The sequence below is a fragment of the Zophobas morio genome, unplaced genomic scaffold, assembly GCF_036711695.1.
Source record: "Zophobas morio isolate AGI-343-1 ecotype UQ-CSIRO unplaced genomic scaffold, CSIRO_AGI_Zmor_V1 ptg000016l, whole genome shotgun sequence".
NCBI classification, from domain to species: domain Eukaryota; kingdom Metazoa; phylum Arthropoda; class Insecta; order Coleoptera; family Tenebrionidae; genus Zophobas; species Zophobas morio.
In genome coordinates, this window is record NW_026972121.1 from 6,018,138 (window position 1) to 6,044,041 (window position 25,904).

The window sequence follows — 25,904 nt, forward strand, 5'->3', positions numbered from 1 at the left end:
CCCACCATGAAAACGGAGGGCGGGTGGGCGGGGCTAGTACTTCCTATGATAGGGTGGATATATCATTGGCCAAAATGAGTCTTATCTTTACAAATACTAGCCCCACCCACCCGCCCTTTATTTGCTTTGAGGGTATATGATTTGCCAAAATCTTAGTAATAGAAGCCCCGCCCACCCGTCCTCCATTTTCTTAGAGGGTATATCATTTGTCAAAATCAATCTTATCTTTACAAATATTAGCCCCACCCACCCGCTCTTTATTTGCTTTGAGGGTATATGATTGCCAAAATCAGTCGTATCTTTTTTCATTTTTACAGTTTCTGGTAATTTAAATCAAGCCCGGCTTGATGACCCTACAGTTGTGTAAATGTGCCTTAAGGATAACACAGAAACGGAACTTTGCTAGTCCAACTGCCAACTGCAAATTTGTTTACTTACTTGAATTATTCAAAGTTCAAAAAAATTATTTTGAGGAATGCAATCAGGCAAAATAGAAGATAACCGGTCTACAAGATGCAAAAATATTTTAAAGTGCCGCTTATACAGCTCTATACTGGCAAACCAAGCTTGAAAAATAATTAACTGAACGGGACAATTGTACAATAATTTACAAAATCAACATATTTCGACACGAAAAGATTAGATTTTAATTTTCAGTTTCTGGTAATCAATCAAGCCAGACTTGATGAACTTACAGCTGTGTACATGTGACTTTAAGATAATACAGAAACGGAACTTTGATTGTCAAACTGCCGAAAGGAGATTTGTTTATTTATTTGATTATTAATAACAGTTAACAAAATTTTCAGGAGATTAATAATTGCCACACTTTATCAACGATTCAAACAAAGAGTTTACTTCAAAAAAACAATTTACTTTGAGAGTTTAAAATACCGCGAACTAGTTACCCCAACAAAACACATAATAAACAAACACAAAAATATCCAATCATCGCTCCGAGGGAAAAAGCGTCTCGGTGATGTAATCAATCTGTAGCGTTGTGAGGGCATGCCTTGATAAATTAATCAGTCTGTAGCGTTGTAAGGCATGCCCCGATGAATTAATCATGATAACGATGATAACCGCCTAAGGGAAGAAAACATTTTAAACCCCTCCCGCCAATTCGCAGTATTGTGTAACTGCCGTAAATGAACTGTTAGCAATCTTGTGTGAAGAATTTAAAAGTGTTATAATGTAACACTTACGCATATGCATCCAGAGACCTATTCGTAATTAAACAAGCTGTTTTCCTGACTAAGTGAATTTCATGAAATCTTCTAGCAAGTGGTTTATTTAAACAATCCTGATTGCTAAACTGTGTTCGCACTAGCTGACTATTAAGAAAAACTAACTTGATTGGTGAATTTACAAACAATGAAACAAATTTACAGCACGTGTCTCGCGTCGACAGGAAGTCCGCATTTCTCCGATTAAAAGGGCGCAAGAATTAACCGCGCGGGTTGGGGACAACGGTGCCATTATGAAAGTTACGATTGATTGTCGTTAAACAAAGGCTTCCTCCCATTTTATTAACTATCAAACCAACTAATTTAAACCTAGCGCTTACCACGTGTTTGCACTCACACCAGCACATTCTTAATGACGCTACGCCATGCAGCTTCTCTACCAACCAGCCAACCCTCTAACTAAAAACTCCCTAGCGCTAAATTGTCACGCTATCCTGCAAGCGTCACCGTGCATCTGGTTGCCTATGCTTAACGATTCCTTTTTGTGATTGATTGATTTTTTTATTTTTCAAATTTAAATTATTCAAATGTGATTTCGCGCCGCTGTTAACTAATCTCAGCGCGAAAACTTTTTTACACATAACCTCAATTTTTTTTCACAACGCACCACATTTGAGACATAAAACAAGGAATAAAACACCAACAACAGTAAAATTTTATTGTTTGTACAACTTCTCCAAATGTTTAGCAATCGTATTCAGCTGCATGTTGTACGTCCCCTCATAAATGCTCCCGATTTTCACATCCCGGTAGAACTTTTCCTGGATAAAATCTTGACTGAACCCAACACCTCCCATCCAGTCTATACACTTGATGCAAGTCTGCTGGGCAACGTCAGCTGAGTACCATTTGGCCATTGCAGCTTGCATGGTAAAAGCTTCCCCGGCTTCTACCAGTCGAGCCGCGTTATACACCATCATTCTCGCAGCCTCAATCTGGGTTGCTATAGTAGCAATTTGGTGTTGCATACCCTGTATAAACCCAAAATGAGTACCATCACTACTCACAATCAAACCTGAAGTACCTGGAAGCTAAAAACCGGTTTTCCGAACTGGGTTCTTTTCATAAGGTACGGAATAGTGGCATCGAAGCAACCCTGCGCCAACCCTATCATCTGCGCACCAACGCCAATTCGACTTTCGTTTAGAAATCCAGCGGCAATTTTGTACCCTTTGCCGTATTCACCCAGGATGGCGGTTTTGGGAACGCGGACGTTGTCGAAGGTAAGCATGCACGTACCAGAAGAGCGCATGCCGAGTTTTTTTTCTGGGATTGCGATGGTGAGACCGGGGGTGGTTCTGTCGACTAGGAAGCAAGTGATGCCTTTGTACCCCTAGGGTTGTGGGTTTAGATGGGTTAGAGTTTGAGGGTGTACCTACCGCTGAGGGGTTCGCATTGGCCATTACCAGGAAGAGTCCTGCTATGTTCGCGCTGGATATCCACATTTTGGACCCATTGAGGACGAAATCGGAGCCGTCTGGTGTGGCGGTTGTTTTTAGGGAAAACGCGTCGGAACCGGCTGTGGATTCAGTTAGGGCGAAACTGCCGATCTAGAAGGTCACTTTGAGATTGACAACTGGTTTCTAGACGGTTTTCAGCGAAATAATTGAACATACTTACCATGTTTGATGCTAATTGTGGCAAATAAGTTTTTTTCTGCTCGTTGGTTCCCAATTTTTTGATTACGTTGTTTATAAGAGTGTTCTGAATTTCCACGAACACAGCAACTGCGGGATCCACTTTCGAAATTTCCTCAATGGTCAATATTGTGGTCATAAAATTACAGGCGGCACCTCCATATTCGGTGCCAATTTCGATCCCCATTAACTGTAAACGTGGTGTTAAAATAATCCACTTTGTGATGGAAAATGTTTTTTACGCCATTACTAAACAGTGCGTCTATTATGGACTGTTTGTACTTTCCCTCTTTTTCCATATCTCTGACGTAGGGAGATATCTGCTCCCGAGCCAAACGGGCCACTAGATTATGAAACAAACAATGACAACAAAGTTGATCTCGCAGCACACGAATAGCAAATATTAAGTCGTGTTGTGTACAATTTTTTCCAAAATAATACTTTACCCGTTTGCTTCATCACATTTTCGTCGTCTCTTAGTAGCGTTAAAGGTAAGTGACCTTCAAAATTTTCGATATTGTTATGAAGGGTGCCCACTGTGGAAAAAAAGCGTCTTGTGTGGGGCTAAAACGAAGACAGTTATTTGCGAAATGTAAAATAATTGTCAGTATACCCTTTTGAAAATACTTAGCAGTGTATTCATTTTTGTACAAATGAGGTACTACGTGTTTGTCGTACAAGTGCAAAAAGTACTGTGAACACCCTTGCAGCAGTGCAGTAATTTAACTTTGTTAGATTGCAGTACGTACATTGTCATGATAATCGAAGTCACTTTAAACGTTTCGTTATCTTGAAATGGTACGATGGTAAATTTATGACAATATTGATAAAAACGGGTGCTATTAAAGGGAAAACAGCATATAAAAAGTGTCCCTATTTCGTTTGGAACGAAAATTAGGAAAATCGCGGGAAATAAAGTAGCTTTAGCGGTGCTCAACAGCGATTGTGGCTATATAAAATTAATTTTTCCAATTTCTACTAATAAAATGCTCATTTTGTATGTTAAATCTCGCTATTAAAACAATAGTTTAATCGAAAGGATGAATAAAATGTTTATAGCAACACTTTATTCACACTGTCATTGACAACACGAATAAAGTAAAAAATCTAAAAATTCGGACTACCACAGAAATTTTCGTTGTTATGGATGTGTGGATATTCAACTAAAATTTGCAAGGCTTGATAGACCATCGAACGGGACAATTTTACGATAATTTACAAAATCAACATATTTCGACACGAAAAGAACAGATTTTAATTTACACACTTTCTGGTAATTAATCAAGCCACACTTGATGAACTTGCAGCTGTGTAAATGTGACTTACGATAATACAGAAGCGGACTTTCGATTGTCAAACTGCCAACAGGAGATTTGTTTACTTACTTCATTATTCAAAATTCAAAAAGATGTTCTTGAGGAATGCCATCAGACAAGATAGAAGATAACTGGTATCGACGATATAATAAAAATTTAAAGTGCCACTTATACAACTCTACCTTTGGCAACCAAGCTTGTAAAATAATGAATCGAATGGGACAATTTTACGATAATTTACAAAATAAACATATTTCGACACGAAAAGACTACATTTTAGTTTTTTACAGTTTCTGGTAATTTTAATGAAGCCCGGCATGATGACCCTATAGTTGTGTAAACGTGCTTTAAGGATAATACAGAAACCGAAGTTTGCCTGTCCAACTGCCAAAAAGAGATTTGTTTACTTACTTGAATTATTCTAAGTTCAAAAGTAGTATTTGTAAAGAGAAGACTGATTTTGGCCAATGATATATCCACCATGAAAACGGAGGGCGGGTGGGCGGGGCTAGTACTTCCTAAGATAGGGTGGATATATCATTGGCCAAAGTCAGTCGTACCTTAGGAAGTACTAGCCCCGCCCACCCGCCCTCCCTTTTCATGGAGGGCATATCATTGGCCAAAATCAGTCTTACTTTACATATACTATCCCCACCCACCCACCCTTTATTTGCTTTGAGGATATATGATTTACCAAAATCAGTCGTATCTTAGGAAGTACTAGCCCCGCCCACCCGCCCTCCCTTTTCATGGAGGGTATATCATTGGACAAAATCAGTCTTACTTTTTTTGCCCCTTTCTCTGTATACCTCAATTTTTCTCAATGTGCCCTTCTTTTGACGTATATGCCGCACCCCCACCCTCTTTTTTCCCTGTTTTCTCTTAGAATTAAATTTTTTATGAAATCCTCAAAACTGTATATTATATTACTTACCACTCCCACTCTACAGAAGAACATATAACTAACCCCGCCCACACACCCGCCTCCATTTCGGTGATTAATTTTTTCTGCTCTGAATAAAACGTGGATCTTGTACAGAAATAAAATTAGTCGCTAGAATGAGTAGGGGGTGGGTGGGCGGGGCTAGTATTAGTCAAGATAACACTGATTTTGCATGTCACATAGCTCTAAGAAAATAGAGGTTGGGTGGGTGGGGCTAGCTCTTGTAACTACGATTAGCACTTTTTTTACAGCCTTATTTCTATCAGTTACCACTCCCATTCTAAGGAACAGATAATAAATCCCACCCACCCACCCGCCTCTATTTCAGTCATTAATTTTATATAAAAAAATAGTGCTACCGAAATTTATTGCAGCAGAAAGGAGACGAAATTTTTGGTCAATGACATACCCACCATGAAAACAGAGGGCGGGTGGGCGGGGCTAGTACTTCCTAAGATAGGGTGGATATATATCATTGGCGAAAATGAGTCTTATCTTTACAAATACTAGCCCCACCCACCCGCCCTTTATTTGCTTTGAGGGTATATGATTGCCAAAATCAGTCGTGTCTTTTTTCATTTTTACAGTTTCTGGTAATTTTAATCAAGCCCGGCTTGATGACCCTACAGTTGTGTAAATGTGCCTTAAGGATAACACAGAAACGGAACTTTGCTAGTCCAACTGCTAACTGCAAATTTGTTTACTTACTTGAATTATTCAAAGTTCAAAAAAATGATTTTGAGGAATGCAATCAGGCAAAATGGAAGATAACTGGTCTACAAGATGCTAAAATATTTTAAAGTACCGCTTATACAGCTCTATACTGCCCAACCAAGCTTGAAGAATAATTAACTGAACGGGACAATTGTACAATAATTTACAAAATCAACATATTTCGACACGAAAAGATTAGATTTTAATTTTCAGTTTCTGGTAATCAATCAAGCCAGACTTGATGAACTTATAGCTATGTACATGTGACTTAAGATAATACAGAAACGGAACTTTGATTGTCAAACTGCCAAAAGGAGATTTGTTTACTTATTTGATTATTAATAACAGTTAACAAAATTTTCAGGAGATTAATAATTGCCACACTTTATCAACGATTCAAACAAAGAGTTTACTTCAAACAAACAATTTATTTTGAGACTTTAAAATACCGCGAACTGGTTACCCCAACAAAACACATAATAAACAACCAACTAATTTAAACCTAGCGCTTAGTACGTGTTTACACTCACACCAGCACATTCATAATGACGCTACCCCATGCAGCTTCTCTACCAACCAAGCAACCCTCTAACTAAAAACTCGCTAGCACTAAATTGTCACGCTACCCTGCAAGCGCTACCGTGCATCTGGTTGCCTATGTTTAATGATTCCTTTTTGTGATTGATTTTTTTATTTTTCAAATTTAAATTATTCATATGTGATTTCGCGCCGCTGTTAATTAATCTCAGCGCGAAAACTTTTTTACAAATAACCTCAATTTTTTTTTGACAACGCACCACATTTGAGACATAAAACAAGGAATAAAACACCAACAACAGTAAAATTTTATTGTTTGTACAACTTCTCCAAATGTTTAGCAATCGTATTCAGTTGCATGTTGTACGTCCCTTCATAAATGCTCCCGATTTTCACATCCCGGTAGAACTTTTCCTGGATAAAATCTTGACTGAACCCAACACCTCCCATCCAGTCTATACACTTGATGCAAGTCTGCTGGGCAACGTCAGCTGAGTACCATTTGGCCATAGCAGCTTGCATGGTAAAAGGTTCTCCAGCTTCTACCAGTCGAGCCGCGTTATACACCAGCATTCTCGCGGCCTCAATCTGGGTCGCTATGGTAGCAATTTGGTGTTGCATACCCTGCAGAAACCCAAAATGAGTACCATCACTACCCACAATCAAACCTGAAGTACCTGGAAGCTAAAAACCGGTTTTCCGAACTGGGTTCTCTCCATAAGGTACGGAATAGTGGCATCGAAGCACCCCTGCGCCAACCCTATCATCTGCGCACCAATGCCAATTCGACCTTCGTTTAGAAACCCAGCGGCGATTTTGTACCCTTTGCCGTATTCACCCAGGATGGCGGTTTTGGGAACGCGGACGTTGTCGAAGGTGAGCATGCACGTACCAGAAGAGCGCATGCCGAGTTTTTTTTCTGGGATTGCGATGGTGAGACCGGGGGTCGTTCTGTCAACTAGGAAGCAAGTGATGCCTTTGTAGCCCTAGGGTTGTGGGTTTAGATGGGTTAGAGTTTGAGGGTGTACCTACCGCTGAAGGGTTCGCATTGGCCATTACCAGGAAGAGTCCTGCTATGTCCGAGTTGGATATCCACATTTTGGACCCATTGAGGAGGAAATCAGAACCGTCTTGTTTGGCGGTTGTTTTTAGAGAGAAAGCGTCTGAGCCGGATGTGGATTCGGTTAGGGCGAAACTGCTACTCTAAAAATTGGTCACTCAACTGGTTTCTAGGTAATTCAGCAAGTCTAGAAACAAACCAAATTTGATGCTAATTGCGGTAAATAAGTTTTTTTTTGCTCCTCTGTTCCTAGTTTTTTGATCACATTGTTTATAAGAGTGTTCTGAATGTCAACCAACACCGCAACTGAAGGATCCACTTTTGAAATTTCCTCAATGGTTAGTATTGTGGTCATAAAATTACACCCAGCACCCCCATATTCCGTGTCAATTTCAATACCCATTAACTGTAAACGTAGCGTTAAAATAACCCAGTTTTAAGACAGAAAATTTTGTTTACGCCATTACTAAACAGTGCGTCTATCACGGCTTGTTTGAATTTTCCCTCCTTTTCCATGTCTCTGACGTACGGAGATATCTGTTCCCGAGCTAAACGGGCCACTAGATTGTGAAACAAATAATAAATAGGTGACAATAAACATGACCTCGCAGCACATAAATAGCAAAAATGAAGTCATGTCGTGTACTTTTTTATTTCATTCTTACCCGTTTGCTTCATCACATTTTCGTCGTCGCTTAACAGCGTTAAAGGTAAATGACTTTCAAAGTTTTCGGCATGGTGCTGAAGTGTACTCACTGTGGAAAAAAGACGCTTTGTGTGGGGCTAAAACGGAAACAGTTACTTGTGTAATGTAAAATAATGTTGATTATACCCGTTTGAGAATATTTAACAGTGTATTCATTTTTATACAATTGAAAAAGTACGTGTTCGTCGAACAAATGCGAAAACTATATTGAACATACGTAGAAGCACTACAGTCAATGTGACTTAAGTGTAATGTCTTAAATTGTTAAAAACATTATAATGGTATTCACTTTCTATGCTTCGTTATCTTGTAGTGATATCATGTCGATAACTTTATGACGAAGTTGACTTATTATTATTATAACAACGCCGATAAAAGCAGGCATGAAAAATAGAGAACTTCTTTATAAAAGGTGATCATATTTTGCGTCGAATGGAAATCAGCCGAATATATAAATCTAAAGCATGCTTTTTATAGAACGAATTTAAACAACCGGAAATAGGTCGACGAGAAACGTTGGAAAGGGGAAAAATATGCAATTATCATGTTTTCACTTGAGACTGTATTGTTAGTTGCCTAAACAGTGGTGCTTTGAACACAATATAAAGCAAGGTATTTAGAAGTTTACCTCTAAATATCTTGCTCTATACTTGTGTGCAATTAAGGTAGGCAACCAAAAATACACGCATGATTAAAATAATTAAAAGGTGTATATACTTATTTCTTTGCAGGAAATTCAAAACATGTTTTTCTACCGCCCACGTTTTTCGGTTTTCTAATAGAGCTATTAACGCACGCAAATGACGTCACAGCAGTTCGTTAATAGCGGAAAGGCGTTCTTTAATAGATCTGGTGTAATTTAGATCGGTAAGATTGGTAGCCATGACGAGAAATGTCAGGTGAATGTCAGTGGCAAATGTAAACTTGAAATTTCCCATGTTTCCGGACGCGTAACTTCTTCGCAAGACATTTTAACCAATTTTAAATTACAAAAACTCGAATTGATTCAAATTACAGTTGTTGTTGTGAAAATTCGAACCTCAAATATTTCGTGGTTAGTGTCAGATCAACCCATTACCAACCACGACAAAAGTCCCTAGATTAAAAAAAATGCAAATTTCAATTAAATTTTGGGAAAAAACGTGTGCGGTAGAAAAAATAGTATAAATAACTCGTTCATAAGGCCATTGAGGCACTCATCCTTTATATAACTCGCGGCTTCGCCGCTCGTTCTATAAACTTGGATTCGTGCCTCAATATTTGCCTTATGAAACTCGTTCTTTAATATACTATTTTTCTACCGCCCACGTTTTTTGGTTTTCTAATAGAGCTATTAACGCACGCAAATGACGTCACAGCAGTTCGTTAATAGCGGAAAGGAGTTCTTTAATAGATCTGGTGTAATTTAGATCGGTAAGATTGGTAGCAATGACAAGAAATGTCAGGTGAATGTCAGTGGGAAATCTAAACTTAAAATTTCCCACGTTTCCGGACGCGTAACTTCTTCGCAAGACATTTTAACCAATTTTAAATTACAAAAACTCGAATTGATTCGAATTACAATTGTTGTTGTGAAAATTCGAACCTCAAATATTTCGTGGTTAGTGTCAGACCAACTCATCACCAACCACGACAAAAGTCCCCAGATTAAAAAAAATGCAAATTTCAATTAAATTTTGGGAAAAAACGTGTGCGGTAAAAAAAATAGTATAAATAACTCGTTCATAAGGCCATTGAGGCACTCATCCTTTATATAACTCGCGGCTTCGCCGCTCGTTCTATAAACTTGGATTCGTGCCTCAATATTTGCCTTATGAAACTCGTTCTTTAATATACTATTTGAATATCGTGTTGTTCAAAGAATACTATGTATATTAAGAAAACAGGCAAAATAGAAACCCCGCCCACCCACCCCATCTCAATTGTGATGATTTTTTTTATTAGAAAAATCACGTTAGAAATGGTAAATTTAATTAAGATTTTGCAATTAAATTCCGCTCGCTGGGCGGGGCCATGGTACAAGGAGACATGGTATAGGCATCCGATGTACCAATTTAAAAATGGTCTGCGCATCCATTTGTGACGTTAGGTGGCATCAACGACCTTGTGATTCTTGTGAGCTTCGCTAGGGAAGTCTAGGGAATTTCAGCTTGAGTTGTCATTGCTCTGTCCAATACGTCAATTAGTTGTCGGATAACGAATTGTATTTTAAATTTCGCGCTAATTTCACCCCACTTGACGTCACACCCGATGCGTATGCCTATACCATGTCTCCTTCTACCATGGGCGGGGCTTATATTTTGCCTTTTTTCTTAATATACAGCTGGTTTCACAAAAAACTGGAAAAATCACAGTGACATGAAAGTCATAATAGGCCTCGCCACATAGGCTGTGCTATGCTATGCTCATATTAAAACGTTATGTCTATGCTATGTAAAAAATACATTCACATAGCATGAACATGACATACAGTCACAGGTGGTGTTCACAACAGCCATGCCATAGAATAGTAGCAATTGGTAGCATAGCATAGTAGATGTGTGTTTATAAATAGTTATTAGTAAAAGCAGTGGTGAGTAAAAGTGGTCGTTCATTTTGAAACTTGTTGGTGTAGCTGACAATCTTAAATAAAAAAATTCACGAAGAGAACCTGATCGAATTACTTAAACTTTATTATTATTATGTGCAATATGCAGTGCAATATAGAAATACAATTTATAAAAGAAGAAAATTGAGAAGGCTTAGGTTAGAAGTTTGAATTTTCTCTAGACGCGCATGAGCCAAAAACCAAACATTACACAGAAGTAGGATTCCATTCTACTTTCATGCTATGTCGGATTATTTCGAGCTGTGTAATGTCTATGCTAGTTCTGTGTAAAAAGTACATAAAGCATAACATAATGGCTATGTGAACACTCTCATTTAAATGTATTGTGTCTACTTCTATGTTTTTCATTAACATAGCATAGCACAGCCTATGTGGCGAGGCCCTACTCCCATTGCTTTTCATTGATCTATGACAACCTGATTTGCTCATCTTTTCCAGTTTTTTGTGAAACCAGCTGTACGTAGTCGTCTTTTCAGAACAAGAAAGTTAAAACATGCTAAAAATGGTAAATTCTTGTTGACAAATATGCAACATGCAATTAAGCCCCACCCCTCGATCTGACAACGAATGAAAAATTCATTACAATTGAGATCGAGACGGATGGGTGGGGCTTCTCTTTTGGTAGTCTTTTTTAATTAAAACATATAGTTTTCTTTGTATAACACGATTACTTAAGAATATATTTCACATAGTAATTTCTCGTAGAAAAATAAGGAATTCTTAATTGCGAATTCGTCCTCGGCTTACAACGAGTAAAAAATATCATTAGAATTGAGATAGGGCGGGTGGGCGGGTCTTATATTTTACCTTTTTTTTTCTTAATATACATAACCATCTTTTCACAACAAGAAACTTAGAACATGGTTAAAACAAACAAATATGGATTTTGCAATTAGGGACAGAGTCTAATTGCAAAATCGATATTTCCTCTATACAAATTTAAAATATATTTTAAATTATTATATATTTTAAACATATTTTAAGTTTCATGTTGAGATGGAAAAATAGAAAAACTCCAAATTAAAAAATTTAAACTAAAAAAATCCTGATAAATCGAAAAATTGAAAAATCGAAAATATCGAAAAACCGAAAAACTGAATCGAAACAACAAAAAAGTAAAAAATCTAAAATTTAAAAATTCGAAAAAAGTCGAATTTTTTTGAAAAATAAAAAAAATAAACAGAAAGTCGAAAAATCTAAAAATTTAAAAATCGAAATCTTGAAAAATCCCAAAGTTGAAAAATCTCAAAATTTCAACAGAGAAATTGAAAAATCGGAAAATTAAAAAATCAATTAATCGAGAAATTGAGAAAACGAAAAATCGAAAAATTTACAAACGCCGAAAATTGAAAACTCCAATAATCGAAAACCTGAGAAATCGAAAAATTGAGATATCAAAATAGCTAAAGATCCAAAAATGGGAAAATTCAAAATTGAAAAATTTAAACTTAAAAAACCCGATAAACCTGAGAAAGCGAAATATCGAAAAACTGAAGAATTAAATCCGAAAGTTTTACAAATCGAAACAACAAAAACGTGAAAAATCTAAAATTTAAGAATTCAAAAAATCGAAAATTTACAAAATTGAGAAATCAAAACATCAACAAATGGAAAAATCAAAAAATTGAAAAATCGAAAAATGTAGAATTTAAAAAATGGCAAAATTTTGAAAAATCGAATAAGAATTAAAAAAAACAGAAATTCGAAAAATCGAAAAATTTGAAAATTTTCAAAACTTAAACATTGAAAAATTGAGAAATCGGAAAATCCTAAAATTTAGAAACGTCAAAAATTGAAAAGTCGAAAAATTTAAATACATAAGTGGCTAAAAATCGAAAAATAGGGAAATTCAAAATCGAAAAATTTTAACATAAAAAAAACCGATAACCCAAAAACTGAAAAATTAATTCCGAAAAATCTAAAAACGCGAAGGCGAAAAATCGAAAGAAAACCGTTAAATCGAGAATTGAAATATCGAAAAACTCAAAAATTAATTCGGAAAAATTGAAAAATCGAAATGAGAATGCACAAAATCGGAAGTTTTAAGAAATCGAAACAACAAAAAAGCGAAAAATCTAAAATTTAGAAATTTGGAAATTGGAAAAATGTAAGATTTAAAAAATCGCAAATTTTTGAAAAATCGAATAAGTAAAAAATCAAAAAAACAGAAAATCGAAAAATTGTAAATTTAAAAATCGAAATACATATGAAAAATCCCAAAACTTAAACATTGAAAATCTGAAAATCGAAAAATTGAGAAATCGAGAAATCGGAAAGACGAAGAATCGAAATGTCGAAAAATTAAAAAAATTATTATCGAGAAAATGAGAAATCGGAAAATCGAAAAATTTAGAAACACCAAAAATTGAAAAATCGGGAAATTGTGGAACTGAAGTGGCTAAAAATCTAAAAATCGGAAAATTCGAAATTGAAAAATTTTAACATAAAAAACCGATAAACCAAACAGTGAAAAATCGAAACGTCGAAATACTGAAATATTAATTCCGAAAAACTGAAAAACTGGGAAATCTAAAATCGAGGAATCAAAACATCAACGAATCGAAAAATCAAAAAATTGAAAAATCGAAAAATGTAGGATTTAAAAAATGGCAAAATTTTGAAAAATCGAATAACTAAAGAATTAAAAAAAAACAGATAAAATCGAAAAATCTAAAAATTTGAAAATCGAAATACATATTGAAAAATCCCAAAATTGAAAATTTTCAAAACTTAAACATTGAAAAATTGAGAAATCGGAAAATCCTAAAATTTAGAGACGCCAGAAATTGAAAAATCGCAAAATTTAAATACATAAATCCCAAAACTGAAACGTTGAAAAATTGGAAAATCGAAAAGTCGAAAAGATGAATTATGGAAAAACAGAAATCGAGAAATCGAATTCGAAAAATTTAGAAACACCAAAAATTGAAAAATCGGAAAATTGAGGAACTGAAGTGGTTAAAAATCGAAAAATCGGAAAATTCGAAATTGAAAAATTTTAACATACAAAACCGATAAACCAAACAGTGAAAAATCGTAACGTCGAAAAACTGAAATATTAATTCCGAAAAACTTAAAAACTGGAAAATCTAAAAAGGAGAAGATAAAAAAACGGAAGATTGAGAAATCGAAGCAACAAAAAAGTGAAAAAGATAAAATAAAAATTCGAAAAATTGTAAACAAAAAATCGAGCAATCAAAACATCAACGAATCGAAAAATCAATATTTTGAAAAATCGAATAATAAATAAAAAATCCCAAAACTTAAACATTGAAAACGTGAAAATCGAAAAATTGAGAAATCGGAAAGACAAAAAATCGAAAAGTCGAAAAATTAAAAAATCCATTAAGTGAGAAACTGACAAATCTGAATATTCAAAAATTTAAAAACGCCAAAAACTGAAAAATCGGGAAATTGAGGAATTAAAGTGGCTAAAAATCGAAAAATCGGAAAATTCGAAATTGAAAAATTTTAACATAAAAAACTGATAAACCAAACAGTGAAAAATCGAAACGTCGAAAAACTGAAAAATCAATTCTAAAAAATTAATTCCGAAAAATTGAAAAACCGGAAAATCTAAAAAGGAGAAAGAAAAGATGAATTATCGAAAAACAGAAATCGAGAAATCGAAACCGAAAAATTGAGAAATGAGAGTGGTTAAAAATCGAAAAATGGAGAAATTCAAAATCGAAAAATTTTAACATAAAAAAACCGATAAACCAAAAAGTGAAAAATCCAAACGTCGAAAAACTGAAAATTAATTCCGAGAAATCTAAAAACGAGAAGGCGAAAAATCGAAAGAAAACCGTTAAATCGGGAATTGAAATATCGAAAAACTGAAAAATTAATTCGGAAAAATTGAAAAATCGAAAAATGTGAATGCAAAAAATCGAAAAATTTGTGAAATCGAAACAACAAGAAAGTGAAAAATCTAAAATTTAGAAATTCGAAAAATAAGTAAAAAATCAAAAAAATCAGAAAATTTAAAAATCGAAATACATAATGAAAAATCCCAAAACTTAAACATTGAAAATCTGAAAATCGAAAAATTGAGAAATCGAGAAATCGGAAAGACGAAGAATCGAAAAGTCGAAAAATTAAAAAATCCATTATCGAGAAAATGAGAAATCGGAAAATCGAAAAATTTAGAAACGCCAAAAATCGAAAAATCGGAAAATTCGAAAAATTGTAAACAAAAAATCGAGCAATCAAAACATCAACGAATCGAAAAATCAATATTTTGAAAAATCGAGTAAGTAAAAAATCCCTTAAACATTGAAGATTTGAAAATTGAAAAGTCGAAAAATTAAAAAATCCATTAAGCGAGAAATTGACAGATCTGAAAATCCAAAAATTTAGAAACGCCAAAAATTAAAAAATCCAGAAATTTAAATCTATAAATTCCAAATCTGGAACGGTAAAAAATTGGAAAATCGAAACATCAAAGGATCGAGACGTCGGGAAGTTGAAAAATTGAGAAATTGAAGTGGCTAAAAAGTAACGTCGAAAAACTGAAAAATCAATTCTAAAAAATTAATTCCGAAAAATTGAAAAACCGGAAAATCTAAAAAGAAGGCGAAAAATCGAAAGACTGAGAAATCGAAACAACAAAAAAGCGAAAAATCTAAAATGTAAAAATTCGAAAAATTGAAAATTTACAAAATCGAAGAATCAAAACATCAACAAATCGAAAAATAAAAAAATTGAAAAATCGAAAAATGTATGATTGAAAAAGTGGGTGAAAAGAAGTATACACATATTAAAATAAAAAGGCAAAATGAAAGCCCGCCCACCCGCCCTATCTCAATTGTAATGATTTTTTTTAATTCGCCGTGAACCAAGGGGGCGGAGCTTAACTACAAAATACTTGAATAATATGACACCAAAAACATGTTTATAATTGCACCTAGAGAAATAAGAATTTTGCAGTTAAGCTCCGCCCCCTTGGTTCACGGCGAATTAAAAAAAATCATTACAATTGAGATAGGGCGGGTGGGCGGGGCTTATATTTTGCCTTTTTTCTTAATATACGTAGTCGTGTTTTCAGAACAAGAAACTTAAAACATATTTCAAATGGTAAATCCTTGTAGACAAATATGGATCTTGCAATTAAGCCCCACCTCTCGATCTAACAACGAATGAAAAATTCATCACAATTGAGAATTGAGATTGGGGTGGGTATGGGTAGGGCCTTATCTTTGGCTTTATTTTTTTTTTTTAATATAGGTACATAGTATTCTTTGAACAACACGATACTCAAAAACATGGTTTTAATTTCTTGTAGAAAAATAAGGATTTTGCAGTTAAATTTCGCCTTCTTGGCTCACGACGAATAAAAAAAAATCATCACAATTGAGATCGGGTGGGTGGGCGGGGCTATATTTTGCCCTCAACTGGTAAATTTTTGCAGTAATCAACTTAAATTCTCGTCCATCAAGAAACAAGAATTTGAAAATATAACCCGATTTATTAAGATTTTGCTGTCAATAATTCAGTATTACCAATACAAAAAAAAAAACTGCGTCTTTACCAAATAAGTTCGCTTTATTTAATACAAACTCATATAAAAATACATCTTCAGCACCCCATCCCTCAGTTCTTATACTCTCTCTCAATCTGCTTGGCGATCGTACTCAGCTGAATATTATACGTCCCTTCGTAGATGCTACCAATCTTTACATCCCTGTAGAACTTCTCTTGAATAAAGTCTTTGCTGAAGCCGACTCCGCCCATCCAGTCGATACATTTAACACAAGCTCTTTGGGCCACATCTGCGGCGTACCACTTCGCCATAGCGCCTTCCTTCAGCACAGGTTCGCCCCTTTCCAGCAACCTGGCTGCGTTGTACACCATAAGCCTAGCGGCTTCGATTTCGGTGGCCACTTCGGCTATTTGGTGCTGCATACTCTAAAATAGGCAAAATATTAACTAAATAGGTAACTAATCACGATGATAGCGTACCTGGAAACTAAAGATCGGTTTTCCAAACTGGGCCCTCTCCATGGTGTATGGAATAGTCGCATCGAAACACCCTTGTGCCAACCCAATCATCTGAGCCCCGATTCCTATGCGCCCTTCGTTCAAGAACTCAATAGCGTACTTGTACCCTTTCCCGAATTCCCCCAAGATGTTCGACTCTGGTACTCTGACATTATCGAAGGTCAACATGCACGTCCCGGAGGCTGCGATTCCCAGTTTTTTCTCAGGTCTGTTGATAGTGAAGCCAGGGGTGTCCCTTTCCACTATGAAGCACGTGATGCCCTTATAACCCTACAACGACGACAAGTTTATGGATGCAACGGAAAGGACGATTGTAGTTACCGCCGAAGGGTTGGCGTTTGCCATGACCAGGAATATTCCCGCCAAATCCGAATTCGAAATCCACATTTTGGAGCCGTTGATGATGTAATCACTGCCATCTTTTTTCGCGGTGGTTTTCAAACTGAAGGCGTCTGATCCTGAAGATGGTTCGGTTAGAGCGAAACTGCTCACCTGCAAAAAGGTGGCTGGTCTAATAATAGATGTTAATGCGAGTGGGTTTCTATATGAAGGTCAAGGTTAGTACGTGGAATTTAAAAGTGTTTACTGCAGAGCTGTCACAAATATTTAATGAGATATTTTATAAAGTTAATATTTATTTGGCTTCGCTATTATGTAATTTAATGAGTAAATGGAGGATTTGCAAATACAAAGGTTAATCTGTGAATTTATGTACCCTGTTTATTGTATTGGTCCTGTGATAAAAATTTCAACGTATCACCTGGCTTAAAAATTGACTTTATCTTCCAGGTATTGTTTTTTTAAATCATAAACAAGTATTTCTTAATCCACGTCCGCTGGGTAAGTGTGTTGTTGACACTGTTTAAAATCGTTATTATATCGAGATGATATAGTCAGAGAACACAGAGAAGCGTCATAGTTTAAATTAAATGACGGTTGAGGACTCCTCGACTTATGTTATAGATTTTTTTATTTTTAAAATTTTAGATTTTTCGATTTCTCGATTTTTCAGTTCAGTTCTTCGATATTTGAATTTTTCATGTTTTCGAATTTTTCAAATGTTTCGATTTCTTAATCTTTTGATTTTTAGATTTTCTGTTTTTCAACTGTCATTTTGTCAAATTTTCGATTTTTTAAGTTTTCAAATTTGACTTTCACACACTTTCAATTTTTCGATTTTTCAATTAATCGATGTTTTGATTTTCCCATTTCTTGACTTTCGAGGGTTTCGATACTGTTGTCCTTCAATTCTTTAATTTTTCGATTTTTTAGTTTTTTTAAGGTTTCGATTTTTCGACTTCACTTCTTGGATTTTTCGATTGCTCAATTTTTCAACTTTTTAGGTTCTCAGTTTTTTGGATATTTCAGTTTTCGGATTTTTCAGGTTTTCCATTTTTCAGTTTTAGGATATCTCTATTTGGGATTTTTCAATATTTCGAGTCTTCGACTTTTCAATTTTGGACTCCTGGATTTTTCGATGCGTTGATTATTTTACTTTCTCGATTATTAAATTTTAATTTTTTAATTTATAAAATTTTAGATTTTTTTATTTTTAAAATTTTAGATTTTTCGATTTCTCGATTTTTCAGTTCAGTTCTTCGATATTTGAATTTTTCAAGTTTTCGAATTTTTCAAATGTTTCGATTTTTGATTTTTAGATTTTCTGTTTTTCAATTGTCATTTTGTCAAATTTTCGATTTTTTAAGTTTTCAAATTTGACTTTCATAAACTTTAAATTTTTCGATTTTTCAGTTAATCGATGTTTTGATTTTGCCATTTCTTGACCTTCGAGTGTTTCGATTTTCCTGTTCTTCAGTTCTTTAATTTTTTGATTTTTCGATATTTCAGTTTTGGGATTTTTCAATATTTCTGTTCTTCGACTTTTCCATTTTTGACTTCTGGATTTTTCGATGTGTCGACTTTTTACTTTTTCGATTTTTAAATTTTAAATTTCTCAATTTTTTGGTATTTTAATTTTTCAATATTTAAAATTTTAGATTTTTCGATTTCTCGATTTTTCATTTCAGTTCTTCGATATTTCAGTTTTTCAAGTTTTCGAATTTTTTCAAATGTTTTGATTTCTTAATCAATCGATTTTTCGATTTCCCTGTTTTAGATTTTCTGTTTTTCAGTTGTCGCTTTTTCAAATTTTCGATTTTTCAATTTTTCAAATTTCACATTTATAAACTGTCAATTTTTCGATTTTTCAAATAATCCATGTTTTGATTTTCCCATTTCTTGACTTTCGAAGGGTTTCGATATTCCTATTCTTCAACTCTTTGATTTTTCGATTTTTCAGGTTTTTGATTTTTTATTTTTTAAGTTTTATAAGGTTTCAATTTTTCGACTGCACTTTATGGACTTTTTAGGTTCTCAGTTTTTGGATATTTCAGTTTTCGAATTTTTCAGGTTTTCCATTTTTTTTTTCATTTTTCAGTTTTTCGATATTTCAGTTTTGGGATTTTTCAATATTTTGATTCTTCGACTTTTTGAGTTTTGGCTTCCGGAGTTTTCGATGTGTCGATTTTTTTACTTTTTCGATTTTTCAATTTTTCAATTGCTTAATCTTTCGATTTTTCGACTTTCCTGTTTTAGATTTTCTGTTTTCAATGGTCGTTTTAAATTTTTCGATTTTTCAATGTTTTGATTTCCCGATTTAGTTTCCCATTTTTAGTTTTTCTTTCATTTTTCAGTTTTTCGATATTTCAGTTTTGGGATTTTTCAATACTTCGATTCTTCGATTTTTCGATTTTTGACTCCTGGATTTTTTGATGTGTCGATTTTTTTAGTTTTTTGAATTTTTCAAATGTTTCGATTTCTTAATCTTTTGATTTTTCGACTTCCCAGTTTTAGATTTTCTGTTTTTCAAATGTCATTTTGTCATATTTTCGATGTTTTAATTTTTCAAATTTGACTTTTATAAACTCTCAATTTTTCGATTTTTCAATTAATCGATCTTTTGATTTTCCCATTTCTTGGCCTTCGAGTGTTTCGATTTTCCTGTTGTTCAATTCTTTAATTTTTTGATTTTTCAGGTTTTTGATTTTTCAATTTTTGAGTTTTTAAATTTTAGATTTTTCAATCTTTTCATATTTTAATTTTTCAATATTTCTTAATCTTTCGATTTTACGACTTCCCGGTTTTAGATTTTCTGTTTTTCAATTGTCGTTTTTTCAAGTTTTCGATTTTTAAATTTTAGATCTTTCAGTTTTTTGATATTTTAATTTTTCTATATTTAAAATCTTAGATTTTTCGATTTCTCGATTATTCATTTCACTTCTTCGATATTTCAGTTTTTCAAATTTTCAATTTTTCAATTTTTCGATTTTTCAATTCATTTCTTGACTTTCGAGGGTTTTGATATTCCTGTTCCTCAATTCTTTAATTTTAATTTTTGGATTTTTCAGGTTTTTGATTTTTTATTTTTTAATTTTTTTAAGGTTTCAATTTTTCAACTGCACTTTTTGGATTTTTCTATTGCTCAATTTTTCGACTTTTTAGGTTCTCAGTTTTTGGATATTTCAATTTTTGGGATTTTTCAGGTTTTCCCTTTTTTTTACATTTTTCAGTTTTTCTTCGACTTTTCGATTTTTGGCTTCTGGAGTTTTCGATGTGTCGATTTTTTAACTTTTTAGATTTTTCGATTTTTTTACTTTTTCGATTTTTCAATTTTTCGATTGCTTAGTCTTTCGATTTTTCGTTCCCGGTTTTAGATTTTCTGTTTTCAATTGTCGTTTTAAATTTTTCGATTTTTCAATGTTTTGATTTCCCGATTTAGTTTCCTATTTTTAGTTTTTCTTTCATTTTTCAGCTTTTCGATTTTTCAGTTTTATTCAATATTCCGATTTTTGACTCCTGGAATTTTCGATGTGTCGATTTTTTTAGTTTTTCAATTTTTCAATTTTTATATTTTATATTTTTTAATTTTTAAAATTTCAGATTTTTCGATTTCTCGATTTCTCAGTTCATTTCTTCGATATTTGAATTTTTCAAATGTTCGATTTCTTAATCTTTTGCTTTTCAACATCCCGGTTTTAGATTTTCTGTTTTTCAATTGTCATTTTGTCAAATTTTCGATTTTTTTAATTTTTCAAATTTGACTTTTATAAACTCTCAATTTTTTGATTTTTCAATTTTTCGATTTTTTAAGGTTTCTATTTTTCGACTTCATTTTTTTGATTATTCGATTTTTCAGTTTTTAGATATTTCAGGTTTAGGATTTTTCAAAATTTCAATTCTTCAGCTTTTCTATTTTTGACTTCTGGGTTTTTCGATGTGTCTACCTTTTTACTTTTTCGATTTTTCAATTTTTGGATTTCTAAATTTTAGATTTCAATCTTTTGATATTTTAATTTTTCAATATTTTTTAATCTTTCTATTTTTCAACTTCCTAGTTTTAGAGGTTGTGTTTTTCAATTTTTCGATTTGTTAATTTTTCATTCCCGATTTATCGAGATTTGATTGTTCAGGTTTTCGATTTATCATTTTTTCAATTTTTTATTTTGGCCTATTTGGGTTTCTCAGTTTTTCCAGTTTTCCATTTGTTCGTTTTTTGATTTTTCCGCTTTTCTAATTTTTCAACTTTTAACTTTTTCTTTGTCGATTTCTCTATTTTTCGATTTTTTGACTTCATCACTTTTCGATTTCTCGTTCTTTGGATTTTTCGATATTTTGATTGTCAATTTCTCAATTTATAAACTGTTCAATTTTTAATTTTTCGATTTTTAGATTTTGACCTATTTCGGTTTCTCAATTGTTCGACATTTTGACTCAACGATTTCTTGATCTTTTGATTTTTCGACTTCCCGGTTTTGGATTTTCTGTTTTTCAATTGTCGTTTTTTCAAATTTTCGATTTTTCAATTTTTCAAATTTAGCATTTATAAACTGTCAATTTTTCATTTTTACAATTAATCGATGTTTTGATTTTCCCATTTCTTGACTTTCGAGGGTTTCGATATTCCTGTTCTTCAATTCTTTAATTTTTCGATTTTTCATTTTTTAGTTTTTTAAGGTTTCGATTTTTCGACTTCACTTTTTGGATTTTTCTATTGCTGAATTTTTCGACTTTTTAGATTCTCAGTTTTTGGATATTTCAGTTTTCGGATTTTTCAGGTTATTAGATTCTCAGTTTTTCTTTCATTTTTGAGTTTTTCGATATCTCAGTTTTGGGATTTTTCAATATTCCGATTCTTCGACTTTTCGACTTTTGACTCCTGGATTTTTCGATGTGTCGATTATTTTACTTTTTCGATTTTTAAATTTTAGATTTTTCAGTTCCTGGATTTTTCAGTTCAGTTCTTCGTTATTTGAATTTTTCAAATGTTTCGATTTCTTAATCTTTTGATTTTTCGACTTCACGGTTTTAGATTTTCTGTTTTTCAATTGTCATTTTCTCATATTTTAGATTTTTTAACTTTTCAAATTTGACTTTCATAAACTCTCAATTTTTCGAATTTTCAATTAATCCATGTTTTGATTTTTCCATTTCTTGACCTTCGAGTGTTTCGATTGTCCTGTTCTTCAGTTCTTTAATTTTTTGGTTTTTCAGTTTTAGGATTTTTCAATATTTCAATTCTTCGGCTTTTCTATTTTTGACTTCCGGGGTTTTTCGATGTGTTCAATTTTTGGACTTTTAAATTTTAGATTTTTCAATCTTTTGATATTTTAATTTTTCAATATTTCTTAATCTTTCGAGTTCCTGGTTTTAAATGTTCTGTTTTTCAATTTTTCGATTTGTTAAATTTTCATTCCCGATTTATCCAGATTTGATTGTTCAGGTTTTCGATTTATAATTTTGTCAATTTTTTATTTTGGCCTATTTCGGTTTCTCAGTTTTTCCAGTTTTACATTTTTTCGTTTGTTGATTTTTCCCCTTTTCCAATTTTTCAACTTTTAACTTTTTGTTTGTCGATTTCTCTATTTTTAGATTTTTCGACTTCATCACTTTTCGATTTCTCGTTCTTTGGATCTTTCAATCTCTCAATTTTTTAATTTTTCGAATTTTTTAGTTTTTTGATTTCTCGATTTATCGAGATTTGGATTTTTCGATATTTTGATTGTCAATTTCTCAATTTATAAACTGTTCAATTTTTAATTTTTCGATTTTTAGATTTTGACCTATTTCGGTTTCTCAATTGTTCGACATTTTGACTCAACGATTTCTTGATCTTTTGATTTTTCGATTTCTCGGTTTTTCGATTTTTCAGTTATCCGATTTTTTAAATTTGGGAGTTTCGATTTCTCGATTTTTCGTTATTCGGTTTTTAAATTTTTGAATTTTACATTTTTTCGATTTTCTGATGTTTAATTTTTCGATTTTCAGTTCTTCGATATTTCGATTTTTCAATGTTTCAGTTTTACGATTTTTTAAGGTTTCGATTTATTAGATTTCTCGATTTTTCGAATTTTCGATTATTTTGATTCTTAATTTTTTTTTCTCACTGTTATTATCATACAGTGTATCGAAAACAACCACAAAAATTTTCACTAAAAACATTTAAAAATTCATACAAATAGAACATAGTGTTTCCAAAACATTTTCCCGAAAAAAATCCATTAGAGTCGACATTGGCCCGCTCTGATCTGTAGATCAAACAAGTTCTCAGGCGACGAGTTGTAGTGAAACAAGTTATCATACTAATCTATGATACAGTGAACTGCACTTAAGTCAGTACACTTAAGTAAGAAGTTTTAAAATTACATACAAGCTTTTGATCTCTCAGGTTACGACCTTTAAGTTGTTTTTTATTTACTGAGGTATAAGTAATTATTTGCCATTCGCTGTTATCACTATCAGTACAGATCAAGATTAAATATTGTTTACAGAAAACATCTCGATAGTGCAAAATAAAAAGTTCTTGAAGGCGAATTTTGTGTAATAAAATTTATCTACACGTGTTTTCAGTGATGAAATATATAAAAAACCAGTAAAACGGATCATTTTTTTTGTACGTTACTTTATCACCACAATGTACACCAAATTGGTGACGTATTCTAGATTGGTGACATTTATCTGATTTGAATATATCTTACGAGGTCAAGTTTTGTTCATTACCATTTATTCATGCATCGTTTAATTAGCATGGTGAAGGTCAAATCGTTAAGATAACGACGAAGTTATCAATATTTAAAAAATTGTTTTAGACGGTGATAATTTCTTTGATGTGTAATCAACCGTAAATATGTTCACCTGGATTTTTTTTCTTTATTTGAAAGTAAAAATCAACGTATATATAAAAATAACTAAGGACACGTTAACAAGTTTGTAAAGTAATTAAAGCACAAAAAATTTGATAATAACTCATTTAAGTAATAAACCAATATGACCTTTACATACTTTAAATGGTGAAATAAACTCCAGTATGGTAACAATTACAAACACGCGACTTTTACCAATGTTTCTATTAATAAACACAAAAATTATGTAGTAAAGTTCCACAACAAATAAACAAATTAATTAAGACGCACAATATGGACTCACCGTATCAGCTGCAAGTCGTGGCAAATATTTCTTCTTCTGTTCTTCGTTACCCAACTGAATAACCACATTATTAATCAGCGTATTTTGAAGATCGACCAAAATCCCCAGCGATGGATCAACTTTCGAAATTTCTTCCACTGTTAGAATAGTCGTCATAAAATTACACCCAGCGCCGCCGTATTCCGTGTCAATTTGAACACCCATCAACTTCAAAATAAAAAAAATTAAATTTAATATTACACAAATTCAAACCCATTTACCCCGTTTTGGAAAAGAAGATCGATGATGGACGGTTTAAATTTCCCGTCGTTGTCCATTTCTCGAACATGTGGGGCGATTTGTTCCTGCGCCAATCTAGCGACTAGTACACATTTTTTAATTCAGGAGTGCCAGTTTTTGCTTAAGTTTTACCTGTTTCTTTCATGGCTTGTTCATCTTCGCTGAGGGTGGTCAGCGGCAGACGCGTGTTTGTGGCCTCCGCGGCGTCCACTTGTTCTTGTGTTTGTTGGAGTTTTTTCACGCCGCTGAAAATATGTCGAACTGCTTGGCCATTGGCCGAAATCTAACAAAGTCACGAATTTTTTCACTATATTTTCGTGTTAAATAATTACTTACTTTGTTTGTTACTTTGAATAAGGTGTTCATGGTGTGGTCGTTGCGTTGTTACTGGATGGAATTCGCCTACTACCTACCATGTACCATAGCCTCCACTGACATCAAATCAACTGATCAACACAGCCGCGTAACCTTGTATTTGTAAAAGTGATAATTCGAATAATGGTCTTTTATCGGATATTCGGTGGCGCTTTTTTAAATCTTTTGCTTGACGTAGCGGTTTTATGATGAAATGTGTGTTTAATGAGCTTTATTTAGACTTAAGTTATGTTATATTATTATTAACATATGTATTTGCACTAAAAAAAAATTTGTTTAACCTGTTTTTTTTCCGAGAGTAGGTATATCTTACATATTATGAAATATTTTTTGTGTGGCAACGACTTTGTTGTCACTCTGTGTATTAGTCTTGAGTTAAGAAAGGGGAATTAACTGACCAAAGTTCAAATGATTCAATCTAACTTATTATTTGCGTTAATTTATCATGGTTCATGGAGAGTCAATGTCGTAAATAATTTCCTAAGTACTTGCATCACACGTTGTTGATGTACGAATGCATTTTGTGTTGCAAAAGTATGAAAGAAAAAAATTGAACAGTTATTCAGCAAAAATTTTTTTTTTTTTAATTTATTAGATACTGTGGAAATAGGTACAGTGGTACTAGTGGAATATTTTGCGGAACTTGATAATTCACTGGAGCTAACTGACGAAATATCTTGCTACGTATGAAAAAACAATACAATAATTTGATTGATAGTGGACAAAACAAGGTCGAATTTCAGTATAGCGATACAGAATTTAGAGCAGCTTGTTGATATGGAATGCATGCATTTTGATAATTGTTGTTTATATTTAACATATCAGTAAACGAATATTTTGTAATACAATATTTGCAGGGGTCAACTGATTTAAAAATTGGTCTAGAGTTAATTACATAGATATAATAATTTCCTTTGTACATACCTGATAATCAGATAAGTCTAGTTTTGTGGATGAAATTCTAAATTAAAAAAATTGGTCTAAAGAGTTTAGACAGTAC

The 25,904-nt window shown here is 33.0% G+C and overlaps 3 protein-coding genes across 3 annotated transcripts; all 3 read right to left on the reverse strand.

Moving 5' to 3' along the window:
* Positions 1–1,879: 1,879 nt before the first annotated feature.
* Positions 1,880–3,568, reverse strand: LOC135129662 (short/branched chain specific acyl-CoA dehydrogenase, mitochondrial-like). The gene is made up of 7 exons (XM_064056890.1): positions 3,498–3,568; positions 3,331–3,448; positions 3,127–3,227; positions 2,868–3,074; positions 2,627–2,797; positions 2,272–2,580; positions 1,880–2,218 (listed from the first exon to the last, which is right to left on the reverse strand). The coding sequence occupies exons 1-7, from the start codon at positions 3,525–3,527 to the stop codon at positions 1,904–1,906; spliced, it is 1,251 nt and encodes a 416-aa protein (XP_063912960.1). The 5' UTR covers positions 3,528–3,568; the 3' UTR covers positions 1,880–1,903.
* A 3,111-nt stretch (positions 3,569–6,679) lies between these two features.
* On the reverse strand, positions 6,680–8,485 carry LOC135129659 (short/branched chain specific acyl-CoA dehydrogenase, mitochondrial-like). The gene is made up of 7 exons (XM_064056886.1): positions 8,287–8,485; positions 8,120–8,237; positions 7,914–8,014; positions 7,654–7,860; positions 7,427–7,597; positions 7,072–7,380; positions 6,680–7,018 (listed from the first exon to the last, which is right to left on the reverse strand). The coding sequence occupies exons 1-7, from the start codon at positions 8,314–8,316 to the stop codon at positions 6,704–6,706; spliced, it is 1,251 nt and encodes a 416-aa protein (XP_063912956.1). The 5' UTR covers positions 8,317–8,485; the 3' UTR covers positions 6,680–6,703.
* A 7,808-nt stretch (positions 8,486–16,293) lies between these two features.
* Positions 16,294–25,071, reverse strand: LOC135129660 (short/branched chain specific acyl-CoA dehydrogenase, mitochondrial-like). The gene is made up of 7 exons (XM_064056887.1): positions 24,866–25,071; positions 24,662–24,812; positions 24,511–24,611; positions 24,251–24,457; positions 17,090–17,260; positions 16,730–17,038; positions 16,294–16,675 (listed from the first exon to the last, which is right to left on the reverse strand). The coding sequence occupies exons 1-7, from the start codon at positions 24,893–24,895 to the stop codon at positions 16,361–16,363; spliced, it is 1,284 nt and encodes a 427-aa protein (XP_063912957.1). The 5' UTR covers positions 24,896–25,071; the 3' UTR covers positions 16,294–16,360.
* Positions 25,072–25,904: the final 833 nt, after the last annotated feature.

Bases quoted from the DNA above. Each gene is read 5' to 3' on its own strand.
- LOC135129659 (XM_064056886.1), bottom strand. From the start codon at position 8,316: ATGAATACACTGTTAAATATTCTCAAACGG. The intron at 8,238-8,286 runs GTATAATCAACA...TTTCCGTTTTAG, and splicing joins TGTTAAATATTCTCAAACGG to CCCCACACAAAGCGTCTTTT. The intron at 7,019-7,071 runs GTACTTCAGGTT...GGGTTTCTGCAG, and splicing joins AACCGGTTTTTAGCTTCCAG to GGTATGCAACACCAAATTGC.
- LOC135129662 (XM_064056890.1), bottom strand. From the start codon at position 3,527: ATGAATACACTGCTAAGTATTTTCAAAAGG. The intron at 3,228-3,330 runs GTAAAGTATTAT...TTCATAATCTAG, and splicing joins AAATGTGATGAAGCAAACGG to TGGCCCGTTTGGCTCGGGAG. The intron at 2,798-2,867 runs GTAAGTATGTTC...GTGACCTTCTAG, and splicing joins CACAATTAGCATCAAACATG to ATCGGCAGTTTCGCCCTAAC.
- LOC135129660 (XM_064056887.1), bottom strand. From the start codon at position 24,895: ATGAACACCTTATTCAAAGTAACAAACAAA. The intron at 17,261-24,250 runs GTGAGTCCATAT...ACCTTTTTGCAG, and splicing joins CACGACTTGCAGCTGATACG to GTGAGCAGTTTCGCTCTAAC. The intron at 16,676-16,729 runs GTACGCTATCAT...TGCCTATTTTAG, and splicing joins AACCGATCTTTAGTTTCCAG to AGTATGCAGCACCAAATAGC.